This window comes from Podarcis filfolensis (genome assembly GCF_964270895.1).
Source record: "Podarcis filfolensis genome assembly, chromosome: 7".
Taxonomy (NCBI): domain Eukaryota; kingdom Metazoa; phylum Chordata; class Lepidosauria; order Squamata; family Lacertidae; genus Podarcis; species Podarcis filfolensis.
In genome coordinates, this window is record NC_139603.1 from 84149350 (window position 1) to 84170382 (window position 21033).

At 42.4% G+C, this 21033-nt stretch overlaps 1 protein-coding gene across 1 annotated transcript; it reads right to left on the bottom strand.

Annotated features, from left to right (window-relative positions):
* Positions 1 to 1998: 1998 nt before the first annotated feature.
* On the bottom strand, positions 1999 to 16089 carry LOC310767364 (uncharacterized protein; the record flags this gene model as incomplete). Its single annotated transcript, XM_083624234.1, has 3 exons — positions 1999 to 3135; positions 14548 to 14658; positions 16072 to 16089. The coding sequence occupies 3 exons, from the start codon at positions 16087 to 16089 to the stop codon at positions 2119 to 2121; spliced, it is 1146 nt and encodes a 381-aa protein (XP_083480360.1). The 3' UTR covers positions 1999 to 2118.
* Between the last annotated feature and the right edge of the window lie 4944 nt (positions 16090 to 21033).

Sequence of the window (21033 nt, forward strand, 5' to 3'; positions counted from 1 at the left end):
ACAGAGAGACAGAAAGAAGACAAATTGCACATACCAACACACAACACTTTCCCAAGGCAACTGGGTAAAAGCTGGATCCAGCAGAATTAATCTGAGAAGCGCAAAGATCTGAAAGAGAGGGTGGGAAAGAGTTTCACTCTTCCAGCTCCCTTCTTCAGCTCCACATACTTGAAAAAGATGTCCATACTAACTATGGGAAAGCAGCTGACAATAAAATGATGGTGGTGGTGGTCCCATGTGCATACCCAATGGAATTCCCCAAAGCATTTACACACAGGAGTATTGGGTAGGAAAGCTTTCCTTGGACAGCACCATTTTGACGCAGTTGTGTGGGGCTTGCAAGTTTGAATGTTTCCCTTGCCTTTTCCCTTTATATAAAAAGCTTGAATGTCAAGTAGACGTATTCAGCCTTGTCCTCTTCCTGACATCATGTTTTTTTTCTGTACAGAGGAGGTTTTCAGCCCATTCTATCCATGAAGAGAATATTCAGACATAAACTCTGACCACCTGCAACCTTGGTTCCAGCGCAGTTTAATTATTTGAGTTGCTTGAAGTACAAAATGACACCAGCTAAGACCCTGTCCTTGAATCCACTGTTCTAAAGAGTAGTTTGCCTTGAAAAAAGCATTATTCTATCTATCAGCCAGCAAAATGAGTAATGGATATCAGCTGGTCCCTTTTCTAACCTGCAAAGCATTGCTTACTGTTGCTTCGTGCTATTTTTAGCTGCCCTTTCACTGAAGTTGCAGAGGAATTCGGTCTGGATTTACTGTACCAAGTTGACAACTGTGATTCTTTTTACTTGCACGGGGAAGCATGTCTTTAACCAATGTATCTGAGCTAGGGACATACAAATATGTTTCCCTTTACTTCCATTTAATTTGGGCGTATGTTTGTCCATGATTCTGTTTTTTTGTTTCCTATGTTAATCTCTTTCTGTGTGTGTATTCACATGCACACATTTTCCCCACAAGCATCATTAAACTGTTCTTCTCATGGACATTATCATTCAGTACTTTGCCATTTCCATATCATTTTACATGCATATGGGATAGATTCTGTTCTGGCTTCTCCTTAACCCATTCAATCAATATTCCTATGCCTTCCCCAGAAACAGAGGAGCCCTAACACTGGTGACTAGCTGTGTTGCAAGACAGCAGAGAACTAGTGATGGGTGGAGGGTATGAGATGTTTCACCCATTCCATGTTCCAAATCTATACACACACCAGCATCCCGCCCATTGCTCACAAGAGCACACACACATCTGAAACTCAATGAAGGGATAAGTCACTACTTCTAAAACTGCTTTTCATTTTTTAAAAATACAATGCATAAGGACATTAGAAACTGGCTTATACCAACTCAGACCATTTGCTCATCTAACTCAACATTGACTACACTGACTTGCAGTGGTTCTCCAGGGTTTCATTTCCCTCTCAGCCCTACCTGGAGATGCCAGGGTTTGAACCTAGGACCTTCTGCATGCAAAGAATTTGCTCTACAGCCTTGTCTTCAAATACAGTCTGATTTCCCCCTTTTAACCTTTCTTCTTCTTTTTACATTTCAGATTCACAACAAAAAAATACAGGAGGTCCCCTTGCCCAAAAGTGTCACTTCATCATTTCACTTTAGGTGTTCAGTTCTCCCATTAATATTCCTACCACAGAGGTAAATTCCCTGTTTAGATCCCTTATCTTCTCATTCCCCCTGACCACACCCAAATCCTACCCACATGATTCTTCTGTAGGTATCCTGTTGTTATAGTTTGGGTCTTGTGATACTCCTATAGGTGAGCTGAGTGGTCACTCAACTCAAATAGTATTCCTCCAGGTCAACTTCTAGCATGGCTGCATCACACAACCATTTAAATAAGCAAGAAGAAAGTTTTGAAGGACACCAAGACACGTAGAAGAGTCCATAGAACAATGGGCAACTGATTTTTATTGCACAACATAGTTCTCCTATAAAACTGTAAAGCTGTTAACCATTTAGTAGAATGGCTAAGGAGAAGTGTAATGTTGATGATCTTCAGGAAGTTGTAATTTTAACACTGTTCATTTTGAGGGATTAGTACTGAAAGGATTGGGGTTGAGCTAAAATGGAACTTAGATCCAGCTCTACTCTTCATCCACCAGAATAATATCTCCCAGTGCCATCCTTCGTGAGGCTGGTCGCACTGCAAGGAGGTCCTCATCAATCTCATCCGGCTCTCCCCCTCTCCCCCTGTGCTTTTTGGCTACATTGTCCAGTAACTTGTTTGCATGGCTAAGAGTCTTCTGAGCTCGTTGGCCGGCTGTTTGGACCTTCCCTTCCTCTAGGCCAGTCCCTGTGGCCTTCAAAGGTTTGGCCTTGCCTAAACGCTCCTGTTGCTCTTTCATCTGCTTTAATTTGAAACGGGGCCTACCATTCACCTGAGAAGGGTTGTCTGGAATCTTGGCATCCTCTTGAAAATCAGGCGTTTGGAGAATGTCACACATGTTCTTGGGAATTAAAGGCTTACGGCATCGCACAGGGGAGCATTCAGCAGCAGGCTTTTTAGAAGGCTTGGCATTTCCCTCAGCTGGCAAGATGATCTGAACCTTACACAAAGGGTTGTCAAAACTTGATGAATGGATGCCCTCTTGATTCTCTAAAGTGGGCTTCTCATTTGGCTTGACCATGTGAAGGGTTTCCACCTCAACCTGGGCCAAATTCTTCACCCTTTTGACATGGGGCTCACTGCCAAGGGAGCCAATGCTAGCCAGTTTGGAAGCAGCCAACTGGGAATCTCTCTGAAGGCTCATGATTTTCTTGAGCTGAGCTTCTTTAACTTCCAAGGAGATCTCTAGCGGAGCCAACCTCACTGGTCTTTTCATGGCAAGATTATCCATGCTTTGAGCATCTGCTGAATAAAATGGTTTGGGGAAAGTAGCACCATCTTTGGCGACTTTTCCAGCAAGGGGTTTTGTCTCTTCTTTGATTACTGTAGTGTCTGCAAGGTTGGGAGCAGAATGGTGGAAGCTGGCCGACCTGAGAACCTTCTCTTTCTTCTTTCCAGGCAATATTACGGTTGTTTTCTTATCAGGTTTCAGGTTCATCACAGTAACTTCACTAACTGTGCAGTTGAACATCTTTTCATCAGCTGCTGGAGCACCCTGAAAGAACAATGAATATGTAGATGTTTAGTGTGGTGCATGAATTCAAAAGTGTTTTTATACAAATGGACTTTCCCCTCCAGAAAACTAGCCGCTTTCATCTTAGAGAGCTCTGTTCATTTATTTACAGAACAAACAACAGAAATATCGGCTTCTGACCCAGTTTGGAATGAAGAGAAATTTACAAATCACAGACTTGCCTAGGAATCCTTGAATTCACTACCACAAGATTTGGTGATGACCCTGGGCTGAGATCAGTGGTTCTCAATGTATGTGACACACCACACTGGTGTGGCAGGAAAGGCTGGCAAGTGTGGTGAGAAGATTGAAGGACAATCAAAGAAACATTTAAATATTTTAGTGTAGCATAGTATAGTTTCAATTTTTTTTTTGCATAATATGGATAGATAAATGTTCAAAATGAGAGCAAGAGCAAGAGCATCAAGTGATAGTAGTTGTGGTCTTTTTTGCTTTCCAATGTATTTCTTGTTTATAATTTTTATTAAGGATTTTCTGAACATTTTCCAAGATAATAATGCCCACTCACATTATAAAGAGCTTATAACCCACCTACTCTCAGCAGCCAGAAGCATCATAGCCAGACACTGGAGAGACATGTCAGGACTGAACATGGACCACTGGTACCAAATCATATGGAAAACAGCCTTATTAGAAAAGCTAACCAACAGACTAAAAATGACACGGGGACAAAAAGAAGAGGACGCCTTCACCCTGGTATGTCTCGCCTTTATTACATACACAGCCCAGCAAGACAACAATAAGAACCCACCGACAGCATACAAATCAATCTGGCTAGCTTTCCAATGTATTTCTTATCAATAAAACATTCAGTGCATGAGCAAATTTTTTATTCTGAAAGTGTGCCCAGAGGGGGGAAATTAAGAACCACTGGCTTAGATGGGATGGATTTAGAAGGGGATTAGAGAAACCGATCTCCCAATGGTTATTAGTCGTATTGGCTCTATACTAGGGCTGTGCACCAGAACCAGCCAAATCCCAGACCCTGAACCAAAATGGATTGATTTGAATTGAGCCCAGAGTTTATTGGGTGCAGCCCCATTTTGCCCCATATCAGATCAGGCCCCTTCAAAGTGATTCAGAGCTGTCAACGAGGAGAGAGAGGAAGGAGATGTGCAGACAGTCTACACGTGTCTCCTCCTAACCACCACCATGTTTTATCAAGGTTTTATTAAACATACAATCAGGAAAGGATGAAATACCTGTCTGCTTCTCTTTCCTTCCCAACCACATGAGTGTACAAGCCCCTCAATTGGTTTTCGGCTTGACACTGCCTTCAACATGAGCAAGCAAAGTGGCTTCTCACCCTAGTTACCTGCCAGTTAAATCCTCCTCAAGCCTTGTGCTAATTCACTTAACCTCTCTTGCGCTATAAGCAGAGCATTTTGCTCTTCCTGCACATGTTAGTTTAGAGTCTCTCTGAATGTTCATCTACTCTGACACTTTTGATTCAACTACTTTGTAGGTTCCTCTGTTTGTCCGTAATTCTCCCATGCACATTGGAAATGGTGGCAAGTCCAATGTACCCAGTACTTACAGGAGAATTCTTGTAAAGGGATCACTTTGTATTTGCCGACTGTTAAGAAAACAGCCTCTGCACATATATGTGAAATACTCTTCATCTCTGAAGGTATGCACAGTACTGCAAACGTGGGACAGATGATAGGTTTGGCAGCTGATTTGTATCAGACACTATTCCCACAAGTATAATGTGTGCCCAAGCATTTACTTCTGCAAGACTGTTGTAAGCTATATCATCAGTGCCACCCAATGAGTTGCCACAGTAAACAATGTATATAGTGCATTGATCCTGTTCGCACATGCATGCTCTTTCGATTACTGCACAATAATCACAGGTTTCTTGCTTGTGTGAATTAGCTGTTCCAAATCTGACACCTCAGACAAAGCACAGAGCTTCTTCACTTGGAGGCAATTCACACATTCATCTATGAGCCATTTTGTGGTCAATAACTTGCATGCACACTAGTGGAAAATATATCTCCTTGCCTTCATGTGAAATAGTGAGGTGTTGAGGTTAAGATAGCGTGATAGGTAATGGGGGCAAGCAGCTTCATGGATAAAATCTTACAGCTTATCCAGAGTTAAGCTGTCCTCAGAGAGCAATTTATCCCAAGTTTAAATCCAACTTAGTTTGAAGTCCTCAGTCTGCCCTGAGTCAGCAGGCGCTTTGTCTCTTCTTAATGACTCATTGCTGAAGGCCTAGTTCAGTCAATAAGTGTGCTTGTCTACACTGCACAAATTGCATTAGCGCTCTCCTCCAAAATGGAGTGTTAACATTGTCTTACATGCAAGTCAATGTTTGTATCTCTCTGAAACAAGCCACCAGAACTAGCCAAGAACACATATACACCAGCACACCTGCTTGCTCCCCATAGTTTGTTTAACTATAGCTTATCACCATGTGGGAACCAGGCTATAATGTGATGCAAACAGGGCATCAGACAATCTGTGTCTGACCTTCTTATATTCATGTGCCTTCCCCAATTAATGGAGATATCTTGAGTCTGCATCTCTTCCTTCATTGTTTTCTAATTCCTTTTCTTTTCCTTCTCTATCTACTTATGTGATAGGTCTACGGGACAAGATATCTTGTAATTCATTCTGTGGTTTACATTGCACATCAACTTTTCAGGCACATGAGAAATAATCACCATTACATCATCACACTGATCCCTTTCATCCCCATCTTGTTTCCTGTAGGTGTTGATCAACAGTACATCTCCCACAGCTGCTACCCAAATTAGCCTATTGGGTTTGGAATGCCCCAGCTAGGGAAACATTGCTGGGAATTTCAAAGGAAACTGATATAATATTGGTATGATTTCAGAAATTCTGCAGAGTAGTCCACAATGCTTTAGAGTTATTTTGATTTGCTTTCCCGAATTAGACATACAGTGGTACCTCAGGTTAAGTACTTAATTCGTTCTGAAGGTCCGTTCTTAACCTGAAACTGTTCTTAACCTGAAACACCAGTTTAGCTAATGGGGCCTCCTGCTGCCGCTGCACCGCCAGAGCACAATTTCTGTTCTCATCCTGAAGCAAAGTTCTTAACCCGAGGTAATATTTCTGGGTTAGCGGAGTCTGTAACCTGAAGCATCTGTAACCTGAAGCGTATGTAACCCGAGGTACCACTGTATAGAGAGTATGTGGAACAAGTGTGATCTTCAAATCATTGGACCTTCCCACAAAATATTCAAACTGTGTTCATAGCTGCTGCATAGCTTTCTACAAAATCAAGTACAACCCTTACATAACTGTTAAATAATATGGCAAGTGGAAGCCTTAAATTAGCTTTGGTTATTCCACTCAAAATGATGCCCAACTAGTTCCCACTCATTCTTAATCCCTATGTGTCCTTGAGCAAGCCACGTAGGCCAAAACCTTTGAGCTTCAGCATATCAGGGTCAAAGTTTCCAGTAATGAATATCCCCAAGTAAGCTTCTAAGTTCACATTTAAGCTTCTAAAACTACCTTCACTTTCATTGCTAATTGATTGTCCCTTTAAAACTATTCATGTCTTTATATGAATTAAGGACTACACTGTCTAACTTTGGACAATCTAACTTTAGGCCTCGTGTCACCATCTGAACTTTCCATAACTATATATAAATGAACTTTATTTCATAAGCCCTTCTGTACCTATTGATTAAAGGAAAAGGCTCATATCTGAATCCGTGTCTGAATAATGAGATAATGTGGGGCATTCACAGAACCCCCAAGTGAGCATATGAACAGATCAAGTTTAAGGTTGTGTGATTGTGTGCAGTTCTGCTCACATCACCTGAAAAAAGGATGTTGTGGAGCTGAAATTTTTCAGAAAAGGAATACCAAAGAGGATGGAGTAACGTCTCTATGCATAAAGTTTTCAGTATTGAGGCCTTCTTAGTTGAGTAAGGTGAGTAAGTGGGGAAATGGTTAAGGTGCCTAAAACTTAGTTTGTGAAGATAGTGGAGAGGAAAGCTTTTCTCCCTTTCTCATTACACTATAACTCAGAGCTATCCAGTGTGAAATAAAGTTCTTCTTCAAATAGTGCATCATTAAACTATTGAACTCAATACTACAGGAGGCAGTGAAGACCACCAACTTGGACAACTTCAAAAGAAGATTAGATAAACTCATGCAGGATAAAACTATTGTTGTTCTACAGTCCCCATCAAAGGTAGTGTGCTTTTGAATACTATTTCCTAAAAATCACAACTGGAAAGAGTGCTGTTGCACTGCGGCCCTGCTTATAGGTTCCCCCTTGGCAGCTGGTTGGCCACTGTGGGAACAGGATGCAGACCGAGATAGGCCTTTGGTCTGCTCAAGCAGTTAAGTTATTGAGGTTAATTAAATGAAATATACATTCTCAAAACAATGGTAGCACATGATAGCTAAGGAAATGGCCAGACAATATAGAGAAGTAACTAGAGGGGAGAACATTGTGGTAGGTATACCCGGACTATGTAATCTTGACAAGGACTGAAGATTCCCAAAACTCATTCCATGAAAAATGTGAACAATACTTGTATAGTATATGCATGATTATATTATAATGTTGCACAAATATTTAATGCATATATATTCCAGCTGTCCTAATAAACTGATTACTTTGCAACAATGCATAAGACTGTCTATAAAACATATACAGATTTATGCTGCAAAAAATATAGTACAACATGGGGACTGGCTCTTTTATCTATATTATACATATAATATACATTTATGCAAATAATTTTCCATATAGATAGGTGGCTTGTCATTTTTTAAAGAAGATGAGAATATTGAAGTGGCTTGGTTATAAGTGGGCACTCATTGCAAGCCACTGTCCAGTGATGAGGTTGGAAGCACCAAAACCTGTATATAAATCCATTTAAAATGGATTACTCCATCACTAAGCTTGACATTGCATGTTTCCAGAGATGTTAGTTCTATGGAACTCAGTAGAGAGCACACGCTAGGAAGTGTGTTTAGGATCGATGCCTCAGTTATTTGTGATTTATCCCATGTTCCAAAGCCAAAGGTAAAAAAAGTGATATATTAAATGGGTTTGGGGATTCACACACCAGGTACTGTTGTAAAGCTCCCAAGAGCACAGAATGAGAAGGAGATATTAACTAAATAGCCCCATGGCAGCTATTTGCTATTAGACTCCCCATTGCTAGTTAGGATGGGGTAGAAATTGGACTTTGTTTGCATGTTAATGAGAAAGTGTCTAATTCTGCATTTCTCAAACCAAATCAAAACACAGCTATCATTTGAAAATTCACGTTTCTCTGAATTTTGCAATGCAGCTCTCCAACCAATGTGTAGAAAAATGCACATCCTGGTGGAAAGTTTGCTTTGAAATCCATATCTTAATGAAAATAACACAAAAAATACTTAATATTGAATAAATGTGCCTGCAAAATTTTGTAGATTAACCCAAACTGCATACAAACTGTAATCATGAGGAGGAATTCATTCACACTAAATGCCTGGCGGATTCTCACACGGATTTGCAAATTGACAATGTGTAGAACTGAATTTACAAGAAAGGAGGGAGACCAAAACTAACAGATGCATCCATTCTTAGCTGCTAGTGGATTCCCTGCAGAGTGATTCAAAGAAGACAGCAGATCAGGGGACTTTTGCCCCACTAATAACATTACAGTGGGACCATGACCTGCAGCAGCTGAGCGCTTAGTAGTGCTAAAATCTCTTTCAGAGCAGTAGCCACCTGAGACACAGAGAACGTGCCTTCTGCTTCACCCCCATCCTTACCATGCAGTTCCTTTTGCCATGCCTTGATACCTTTCACTTTCCTGTCCCCCAACTTCCACCACCCACTGTCAAAATTGAGATAATGTGCTCCTTAAAGCAGGGTGTGAATCACCTCAGTTGCCTCAGATGAAATTAGCATTGTGCCGAACATTTCTCCTGCATCTGTTTCATGATTATTGTCCATTGGTTAATGAGGAAATAAATTCTGTTTTAAAAATATCCATGTGGAGATAAAAGGTCAATGAAATTCTCTTGAGTAGGATGCAGGGTTCCGCCCCCTCCTTATGTGTGCCTTTGAGGTGGCCAATAAATGTTTGTAAATGTTTTTTATTTCATTCTACAAATCTTCTATTTCATGGCCGGCGCTCTGCAGCCTTCCTGGGTGATCGCCTTTCCTACAAACCCCATGACATCCTCATAGGAAGTACAGTAAGGTTAACAGGTTGCCTGTGGTGCTCCTGATGGCTGTGCATTGTCATGTTGCTAAGCCTTCTTGCTCTTAAAGAAATCAGTGTTATAAGGTGGAAAGACTTCTGTTAAAAACAATTCAGGAGGAGCACCTACCTCAGGCTTTTGGAGTCAACCTCCTAGCTACCCATGTATTAATTAAAGGGAAAGACATTGTGCTGTTATGGAGCTTTTGGAGGAATTAGGAAGTCCAGGCAATCAGGGAATCTGGAGAAACTTTTAATGAAAAGATAAGCTCACGTGACCACCTTGCACCTCGTCTCACAAGGAGAGCAGTATGGTGCAAAGGTCAGAGAGTTGGATGGAGACCTAGGAGACCAGGGCTGTCTCCAACTAGCTTGTTCCATCAGTGCAAGGGTTGGGATTTTTGACTACGTGCTATCTGATGCAGCTTCCCACAGAAGCAATTAAGGAGTTGGCCGAAGGCCAAGAAGACTGAGCTGAGGGAGTTATTCTGCCTAGAGATATGGGACCCTGGATACAACTCTGCTATTGGTCGAGGTCTCCACATAGGTATGATAACTCATGACCTTCCTTGCTGATTAGTTGGTTGGTCAGCGTGAGTTCTAAGAGTTGTTTGGAGTTTGTTCAGTGAGAGAGTTAAGATCTGTGTCTGTATCCTGTATATAGTAACTTGTAGCGTCTGCTGTAAATAATAAACCTCTAAGTAATCAAGTTACTGGTTGCAGCATCTTGTTCCTGCTTCATCCTACCTGCCTGCAACTGACTGCTTCTGGAAGTCTGCATATGCTTTGGTATATTCAACTGGGTCTGGCTAAGGTCCTGCAACAGGTCCTGCAACAGGTTAAGGTTGCGAAACATCAATAAATGCTTGCACAACAGAACTCCCCCATGTCCTCCTGCTACACACCCAAATCTGTTGTGAGGGTTCCCTCAATGATCTAGAGCAGATTTGGAGAGGGGTGCACATGGGGAGAGAAGTGGGGGAGGGAGTTCCATTGCATAAATCCAAATTAATTGGACACCAACCCAAGGTTCAATTCCACAGGAAGTCATAAAGCTCATTGGTTGATTTTGGGCGTCTCATAGTCTCTCCACCTAACCTATATCACAGGGATGTTGTGAGGTTAGAATGGGGAGGAAAATAACCATGTACACCCCCTTGAGCTCCTTGAAGGAAATGATATAAGTGTAAAGATAAGGAATAAAGAAAGAACAAATCACCCCCACCGAAATTCTAAAGTACCCTGAGAATGCAGGAGGAAAAAATAGAAGCTTCTTTCACAGGGGAAGAAATATTTTGAGAAACAGGAGGATAAGTTTGATCACAGTGTACAAATAGCAACAAAAACAACTTTTCAGAATATATATCTGTAGATGGGCAGATGCTTTGTTCCAAATGTATTATTATTTCTTCACAACTTTGTCCCTGAAATACTTCCAGCAGTGGCCCTTCTGTTAAAGACTAGAGCTGGCAAAATAAATGTTATAATGATTCATAGAACTGCAGAGCTGGAAGGGACCACGAGGGTCATCCAGTCCAGTGCCCTGCAATGCAGAAATCGTCTGCCCAATGTGAGACTCAGACCCACAACCCTGAGATTAAGAGACTCATGTTCTATCAACTGTTAATCTAGAGCCAACGTCTCATGCCACCCCTACTGCTCTGCAGGAGCAGAGACTTCCATGCTGGAAATTCTCTGAAATGCAGTTCAATTCTACATGCAAACATCACCCAACATCAAAAGGATTGGCAGATACCATCTCATGCAAATCTCCATCAGAGCCATAGTAGCATAGCAAGTGGCTTTCTCAATGAGTCAAATCATTGGTCCATCAAGCTCTGCATTGTCTACACTGGCTGGCAGCAGGTCTCCAGGCAAGAGTCTTTCCAGATTGAAGCTGGACCTTCTGGGTGTAAAGTACTGTATTTTTCGCTCCATAAGATGCACTTTTTTCCTCCTAAAAAGTAAGGGGAAATGTCTGTGTGTCTTATGGAGTGAATGTGTGGTCAATCGCTGGCTCCCTTTCAGCCCCCGCCCCCTTGCCCAGGCCTCCATTTTTCAATGTTCTGCAGACGGAGGCTGTTTTTTCCCCAGCGACATGTGACTGGCTGATTAGACTATCTGTCTGGAAACTGTAGAAATGGCTCCCTTTCCTTCCCTAAAGAAGCTGCAGAACTGTGAGTTGAACCCCATAAAAATAGGATTTTTTTCCCTTTGCAAAGTAAGCTCAACAACTTTGAGCTGATCCTTAAAAAGGGGGTCCCCTTTGCAAAAGCTGCTGCACAACTTTGAGCTGATCCCCCCAAAAAGGGGCTTTCCCCCTTTCCTCCTCTAAAAACTAGGTGCGTCTTATGGTCAGGTGCGTCTTATGGGGTGAAAAATACGGTAGATGCCCTATCACTGAGCTGCAGCCTTCCTGCTTTCACCAGAGCTGAGCGATAACGTTTGGCACCAACCCAGAGGAACACGCATTATCCAATTTTCCATCAATGGACTAGAGCACAAATAACATGCCCATACGGACCAACCTCCGTCAGAAGGCTGTACACCTGTAGACTGCCCCTCCCCAAATCAGAAAGTTCCCATGTGAAGTTTTGCATGAATTAGAATTCCAAGGTGATGATCATTGACCAGAGGTAGAAAAAAAAGAAGCATGCCTATCAAGTCAGAGAAACTGGCATGCCATAAGCACATCAGTCCAATGAACCAGGATATGTGGTTGAAAATGTATCATCTCCTGTTGTGGTTTCTGTTTAACCCTTGTGGTTTACAGGGCTGCTATCACTAAAAGTTGACCATCATTACATACCCTCCAACAGGTTCAGTCCCAAAATTGGGAAGCCTGTCTTCCCGTCCGTGCTCCCGCACGAGTCACGTGACCCACATGAGATCATAGAATCATAGAATCATAGAGTTGGAAGAGACCACAAGGGCCATCGAGTCCAACCCCCTGCCAAGCAGGAAACACCATCAGAGCACTCCTGACATATGGTTGTCAAGCCTCTGCTTAAATACCTCCAAAGAAGGAGACTCCACCACACTCCTTGGCAGCAAATTCCACTGTCAAACAGCTCTTACTGTCAGGAAGTTCTTCCTAATGTTTAGGTGGAATCTTCTTTCTTGTAGTTTGGATCCATTGCTCCGGGTCCGCTTCTCTGGAGCAGCAGAAAACCACCTTTCTCCCTCCTCTATGTGACATCCTTTTATATATTTGAACATGGCCATCATATCACCCCTTAACCTCCTCTTCTCCAGGCTAAACATGCCCAGCTCCCTTAGCCGTTCCTCATAAGATCACTGTGTGGACTACTGCAATGTGCTCTACAAGGGGTTACCTTTGAAGGTGACTCGGAAACTGCAATTAATCCAGAATGCTGCAGCTAGACTGGTGATTGGGAGTGGCCGCCAAGACCATATAACACTGGTCCTGAGAGACCTGCCTTGGCTCCCAGTACATTTCCAAGCACAACTCAAGCCTGGAGCTAGTTGCCTGCAGACCGTGCACTTGTGGAATGGGATTTTCCTTCTTCTCACTTCCTTCTGCAACCTCCAATAGTTCTGGAAATCTTCTCCATGGGCTTGGGGACCATATGAAATGATGGGTTGCAATTGGAGAGGGAATTACCCACTGCATGAGCAGTGATATCTTGGACTTATGCTCTGTTGGATCTAGAGACAGAAGAAACTGCGGTTTGGGATTCTATTGCTCAAGCATTTTTTTTTCATTGCGGTTTGAAAAATAAGTCTGCTTCAAAATTCACACGTATTTCTGTGCAGATTTCTCCTAACTAGGAAAGGGTGTTAGGAATTTGATTTGGTTTGCATTTAAAAGTGAATCTTTCACATCTTCCTAAACTAATATGAAAACAGCCTCCCTTCTAAAATTCACACTTAAAATGAATTTTGTGATGTAGTTCTCCAGCCAACCAATGCTTTCGAAAAAGCACATAACAGAGGCAAGTGTGCGCTAAAATGAATGGGATAACGAAAATAGCATGCATTAAATTGGGAAAACCTGCTTGCCAAAATATGTACATTAGTCGAGACTGCATGCAAATAAAAATAACATGTTTATTAGGAGAAATTTTCAGCTGAATCCTGATGAGTTTTCATGAGGATTTAAAATGGGGGGGGGAGAGAGAGAGCCGTACAGTACTGCAGAAATCTGGAGAGCTAAATTTAATTTGGACAAAATGAGAAACTAAGAGAACCAAAACTGGCATTTCCTTCCACCTCTACTGCCAATATATGTATTTTCGCATGCAATTTTGCCCAACATTTCCCTCTAACAGAATGCAGTTGAGTATGTTATTTTCCCTAATATCCGTGTGTGGATTTCCACAGAGAGCTGCATTTTAGTTCATATGCTGGTTTGGGATGTGTATTTGCAAAATTCACATTTAAAATGCATACTGAATGGATTTCTCCTCCATCTCAGACAGAGTTTCGCCACCCTTTCCCCCAAGGAATTGTGATTGCTAGCTGCACAGTGTATGCAAACACTGGTGAACAGCAGTGTTGCAAGACAACAGAGATTTGGGGAGTGTGATATGCTTTACCCTTTCCATGCTCCAAATCCAAACACGGACCCCCAGCATCCTGCCCACCATGGGTCGTAAGAGGAAACACGTGTGTGAAACCTGAGAAGGGGGGAAGCCACTTCTCCTGCAATTGCTTTTCATTTTTTAAAAAAATGACATGCACACAGGTGCATTGCAAATTACCTTATACTGAGCTAAACCACTGGTCTATCTAACTCAATATCATCTACATTGACGGGTAGCAGCTTTCCAGAAGATAGCTCAGCCAGCAGAGCATGAGATTCGTAATCTCGGGGACATGGGTTTGAGTGGCACGTTGGGCAAAAGATTCTTGCATTACAGGGGGTTGGACTAGATGATGCTTGTGGTCTCTTCCAGCTCCATGGTTGTATGAAACTAGATTTTCTCCCAGCCCTTTCTTGGGATGTTGGGAATTGAACCTGCGACCTCCTGCATGCCAAGCAGATACTCTAACACTGTGACCCTTCCCTGAAGATCAAGCTTCGTTATCCATGAAGGCGCAGCGACATGCATTTGCAAACAACACAAAACCAGCCCCTAAAAATCCCATCTACTTCTTTGAAGCAAAAAAGATGTACCTAACTTTCAGCTCCCTTGTCCTCAGATGTGCTTACCAGGCGGCCGGGTTGCTCAAGTTTAGCTCGTTGCTTTATCATTCCAGATCGTGGGCCTTCTTGCATCTTGCTCTGCGAAGGCTTCTGCTGAAGCTCTTCTTGCAAAGTGTGCTTAGACCAGAGTGCCGAGCAAATGGGATCAGCAAGGACTTAAAGATGGTTTAGAGATATGTAACGGAGGGGGATTGGGGTCAGCTTTTATAGAGGCACTTAGGGAAATTGGCCCAGCATGGGTTCTGAAAGTCAAAATGACATGGCAAAAGGGACATCTTTTTATTCCTTTAAATAAAAGGGACTGCGCCTATTCCTTTCCTGCTCAACCTGTTATAATAAATACAGATATTACAGAAAAATACATCATTAGTATCCAGCTTCTTATGTCTTCACCAGAAAGTTAATGCTGTATTATTATTTTTATTATTATTTTATTTATACCCCGCCTATCTGTCTGGGTCACCCCAGCCACTCTGGGTGGCTTTCAGGACATAATGAAACATTAAACGATTAAAAGTTGCCTATATAGTTGTGTTCTAAAAGTTGTGTAGTTCTTGTGCTCTTGTGCTTGAATCCTGCTTGCCGGTTTCCCACAGGAATCTGGTTGGCCACAGTGAGAACAGGATGCTAGATTAGATGAGCCATTGGTCTCATCCAACGGGCTCTTTTTATGTTATTATGGAAGAGAGAGAAAACTTAATTTAAAAAACACTTACAGACCTTTGAAAATGGCATGATGAACTCAGCATTCAGTGAAGTTGCATGTCTACTCATTGGTCTCTCTATACTGGAATGTGACCACCCCCACACTGTGAAAGAAGCAGTTTCAGTTTGGGAGCTCCAGTTCTAAAGTCTCCTTATCCAGTTTAAACCTTCTAATGAATGTGTCGTAGGAAATAAAACAAACCCCATCCTCCGAAATGACAACTTTTGTCACCAGCCCTTCTGATACCAGTTTTTGTTGTCCTGTGATCAGTTTGACAGCCAAGACAGAAAACTAACCACACAACCAGGTGGGGTCACCCACACACTATTCCTCTAAGCCAGGGGTAGGCCGCCTAAGACCCTAATGCCCCTTCTCAATCCGGCCCACGGACGGTCTGGGAATCAGCGAGTTTTTACATGAGTAGAATGTGTGCTTTTATTTAAAATGCATCTCTGGGTTATATGTGGGGCATAGGAATTCATTCATTTCCCCCAAAAAAATATAGTCTGGCCCCCCACATGGTCTGAGGCATGGTGGACTGACCCACGGCTGAAAAAGGTTGCTGACCCCTGCTCTAAGCCAAATCCACTCCCTGGGCTCTCCACATCCTCATTATTTAAAAATCCACCTCTATTTACATGTTATTGAGTTCAATGCATGTGGAACGACAGAGCAGCCAATTCCTGGGATTAGCAGACTAGCAATAAAGAGGAAAGAAGTGGGGGGAATTAAACAGAGTGCTAATAGCAGGGATTAATGCATCTCATTGAAAGGGCTTATTTTTTAACATGGGAAATAATGTGATGCCCTGTAGATAGACTTACCAGAGGCACAAAGCCCATCTTTGTGCCGCAGGAAGACTTATATTGCTTAATAATAAGAACGCCTTTATTTCAGCTGAATCAAGGCACTCATTAGTTAGTGGCAGAGTTTGCCTAGATGTTGCTAGGACTGAGGTTTCATCGGATGTGTTTAGCCTGGCCCAGTGGGGGCTTTGCAATGTCATGGCGAGGGGGAAAGTATTGCCAGCTTCTCTGAGACAGCACAGGCAAGAAGTACACATCGTGGCTCTCTCAGAAGCACACAGAAGATGCCAGACACAATTCTCAAAGTTGCAGAGCATATGCTTTTCCATGTGGAAGGAACCATGTTCAATCCCTGGTGCCTCCAGATAGGGTTAGGAGGGACCCCTGCCTGGAATCCTGGAGAGCTTCTGCCAGGCAGTATAGAAAGCATTAAGTTTGTTCCATCTAACTCAATGCTCTCTATACTGACTGGAAGCGCTCCAGGATTTCACTTGGCTTCGTAAAAGGCAGCAGAGACCTGGATTCTCTGGGCAGATCCTCAGTATACACTTATAGCACATTCAATGCACATCTAGGGAGTTCGTGGGATTTTGTAGTAGTATTTTGTATATTGCGGATACCATCCCTCTATCGTGTCCCTTTGTTGTTAGAAGGAGGTTTTCGAAGGTTGTCAGAGGCCTAGTTGCTGTTGATTTTACTGCTGGATTGTTTAAGAGGGCATATAATTGGTGATGTGTTAACCAGGGCATTTGGGTGTCTTCAAGTTTGTCTTGTATTTCTTGTGTTGATAAGGGTTTGTTATTTTTGTAGAAGTCTATTAGGTGAAATTAACCAATAAACTGAAAATGACACGGGGACAAATAGAAGAAGACACCTTCACCCTGGTATGGCTCCCCTTTATCACATACACAGCCCAACAAGACAATGACAAAAATCCACCACCAACATACAAATCAATATCGCTAACCTGATCCAAAACACACACACTCCCCACTCACACACGAAAACAAAGACCACCACAGCCAACCACAAATGAACAACCACAACCTAGGCCACCCTCAACCTCTCTCACCACCAAAGGAACACAAGTGAACAACAAAGAACTTGCACAAGCAGTGCTGACACCAAACCCTACATATAGTAAGTAAAATAGAAACATCGCCACCAGACCCCACCCATCTTTACCTCCTCCACCTCTTTCCCCCTTTTCTTCCTAATTTCTCAACAAACAAAACTGATTTGTAAAAGTGTTACATGGAAAAAAAATATGAGCGAGAGACATTGCACACACTTGTGTAAATCAACAAAATTTTAAATAAAAAACAAAACAAAACATTCAATGCACATAGGTCAAATACAGATCTCATTCTAGGTCTCTCCCTTCCATATCCATCACACCAAACTGGGGTTCTGTGGGATCCTCTGTAGGGTGTTTTGAACTGCATTCTCCTTTCAGTTACACCACCTTGTCTTCACAGAAGTGAAAGACTCAAACAGTTGGCAGAAAAATGCGGACAAAATTGATCAAGAGCACATTTTCACTCTGGCCAAAGCACCGTGCTATTGGGCGAAGAATCACAAATAGAAAGTCCCCCAGCTTGACAGGTGACCCCCTTCCCTTTTAAGCAACCAGTTGTTTCAGATCATTGGACCAAGACAAGCACCATGGATCAGCTACTTCTTAAATTACATCCTAGAACATTCATTTCCTGTTCCAGTGATTTTACAACAGGAGCTGGAAGACTGATAAATGCCCCTGTCAAAGCTGAGCAATTACGGGGCAATTATGGTCCACTTTGATGCCAAAATATGAAGTTCACACCTCAGTCCTAAACACATTTGTTGGTAGGTAGTGTCAGTAGGACACATTGCTTTTGAACATAGAATTGAGTGTTGGACACCAGCAGAAAGCAAGCATAATATGTTATCCTCCATTTCTCAAACACCATACTTGACCTGGTGACTCAAGGGTCCTCAATGAGGCACCAGAAAAGATTACTGCAAGAGCTAGCCATACAAAGTGACACCATTTCAGGGAGGAGGAGGAGGAGAGTTTGGACTTGATGTTCCGCCTTTCACTCCCCTTAAGGAGTCTCAAAGCGGCTAACAATCTCTTTTCCCTTCCTCTCCCACAACAAACACTCTGTGAGGTGAGTGAGGCTGAGAGACTTCAGAGAAGTATGACTAGCCCAAAGTCACCCAGCAACTGCATGTGGAGGAGTGGGGAAGCGAATCTGGTTCACCAGATTACGAGCCCACCACTCTTAACCACTATACCATGCTATTTCCTATATTCCCTATATTCCTATATTTCATGGACTGAAATAAACATGAATTTGGAACACCCCAATCCCTGCACCATGGGTGCCAACTTGTATAAAATATTGTGGGGGCCCAGCTAAGCCCCATCACACATAATTCATCCCATGATGCAATGCACACGCACTATTTGAATTGGAATGCCCATCAACTTCGTGGGGGCCTGCCCCCTCAAATATTTTATTGTGAGGGTCGAAGCCCCCATGGCCCCTTTGCCCTGCACAATCCCTTTATAATCCCTGCAGATTATATTAAGGAGAAGGAGCACCCAAGGGGCTCCAGTCATCATCATGCTCCCAACCCAGATGGGGTGGGAACTGCAGTTTGTTTTGAAGCAAATTCTTTCAACCATTTCTATACCGCTCCTGCCAAGTCCTGGGTGATGAGGAATCAGGAAGTATTTGGGTTATATTGGACTCAAATTGTTAAGGGTCTTGTGAATTAAATCAATAACGTTGAACTCGCTCCCCAAATGCTGTCTTTGGCTACTCCTGAAGGTGCTATTTTTTGTGGGCAAGGAAAGTTCACAAAGTTTTCTCCTAGCCTGATACTATATACAACATCAAAATCTCACATTGTATATAACTGATCTGTAGAAAGGGCTTTATGACCTGAAAATGGAGACAATGTTTGTAGTTTTGTAACCCTAGAAAATCTTTAATAAAAACAAAGTTTTAGGGTCATTTCGATTTATTTTCCTGAATTAGACATATACAGTTGAGGGACAGAGTAAGTGGAATGAGCATAATCTTCAAATCATTGGACCTTCCCACAAAATATTTAAACTTGTTTATAGCTTCTGTATAGCTTTCTACAAAATCATCTACAATCATTACGTAACTGTTACATAACAAAGCAATTGGAAGTCTTAAACGAGCTTTGGTTCATCCACTCAGAATGTTGCCTAACTGGTTCTCATTCATTCTTAATCCCTGTGTGTCCTTGACCAAGCTACGAAGGCCAAAACCTTTGAGCTTCATCACTTACACACACCAGGGTCAAGGTTTCCAAAAACAGATATCCCAAATTAGGCTTCTAAATCCCCCATTTAAGCTTCTAAAACTGACTTCACTTTCATTGCTAAGTGACTGGTCCTTTGAAACAGTTGTTTATATAAATGTAGGACTATGACATCTAACTTTAGACAATCTAATTTTAGGTCATCTCAGCTTGCTGTTACTAAATATAAATGAACTGTATTTCATAAGCCGTATGCTTCCTATTGATTAAGGGAGAAGTCTCATATCCAAGTCCCTGTTTGAATAAAGAGATAAAGCACAGACTCTCCAGGGTCCTACTTTCCAGGGCCAGCCCAGGATTTACAGAAGGCGTCCCAGTTTCTGATTCAATCCCGGAATGTCTCACTTTTCCTTACGGCGCCACAATTTTCATTGGAGAAATGTTGGAGAGTGTGGTAGGATGTCCCTATTTTCATCAGAGAAATGTTGAAGAACATGGAGTTATCTGACCCCTGAGCTATCTAAAAGCAGCCCTGTATAAGGAAGTTTTTAATGTTTAATATTTTATTATGTTTTTATATATGTTGGAAGCCACCCAGAGTGGCTGGGGCAGCCCAGTCATATGGGTGGGGTATAAATAGTAAAATTGTTGTTGTTGTTGTTGTTGTTGTTGTTGTTGTTGTTGTTGTTGTTGAATAGGGTGTCCCTATTTTCATTGTAGGGTATGACAATGGGGTATTTACATAACACACAAACAAGCATATAAACAGATCAAGTTTACGAAAATTAATGTGGTATGACCACACTTGCAATATTGTGTAGAGTTCTGGTCACCTCACCTGAAAAAAGATGATATTGTAGAGCTGGAAAACGTGCAGAAAAGGAGACCCAAAGAGGGTGGAATAATAATAATAATAATAATAATAATAATAATAATAATAATAATAATAATAAATTATTTGTACCCTGCCCATCTGGCTGGGTTTCCCCAGCCACTCTGGACAGCTTCCAAGAAAGACAAAAAAATACACTAAAATGTCACACATTAAAAACTTTCCTGAACAGGGCTGCCTTCAGATGTCTTCTGAATGTCAGGTAGTTGTTTATCTCTTTGACATCTGATGGGAGGGTGTTCCACAGGGCGGGTGCCACCACTGAGAAGGCCCTCTGCCTGGTTCCCTGTAGCTTTGCTTCTCGCAATGAGGGAACTGCCAGAAGGCCCTCGGCACTGGACCTCAGCGTCCGGGCAGAACGATGGAGGTGGAGACGCTCCTTCAGGTACACTGAGCCGAGGCCGTTTAGGGCTTTAAAGGTCAGCACCAACACTTTGAATTGTGCTCGGAAACGTACTGGGAGCCAATGTAGGTCTTTCAAGACCGGTGTTATGGGGTCCCGGCGGCCGCTCCCAGTCACCAGTCTAGCTGCCGCATTCTGGATTAGTTGTAGTTTCTGGGTCACCTTCAATGGTAGCACCACATAGAGTGCATTGCAGCAGTCCAAGCGGGAGATAACTAGAGCATGCACTACTCTGGCAAGACAGCTTTGAATGGTGTAGAAAGAGCGGAGGGAAAGATTTTTCTTCCTCTCCCATAATATTAGAACTCAGAGCCAGACAATGAAGCTGAATGATGGAAAGGGTGAGGGGGAGCAAGTATTTCTTCACATAGTGCATAGTTGAACTACAAACTTTGCTCCCATGAGA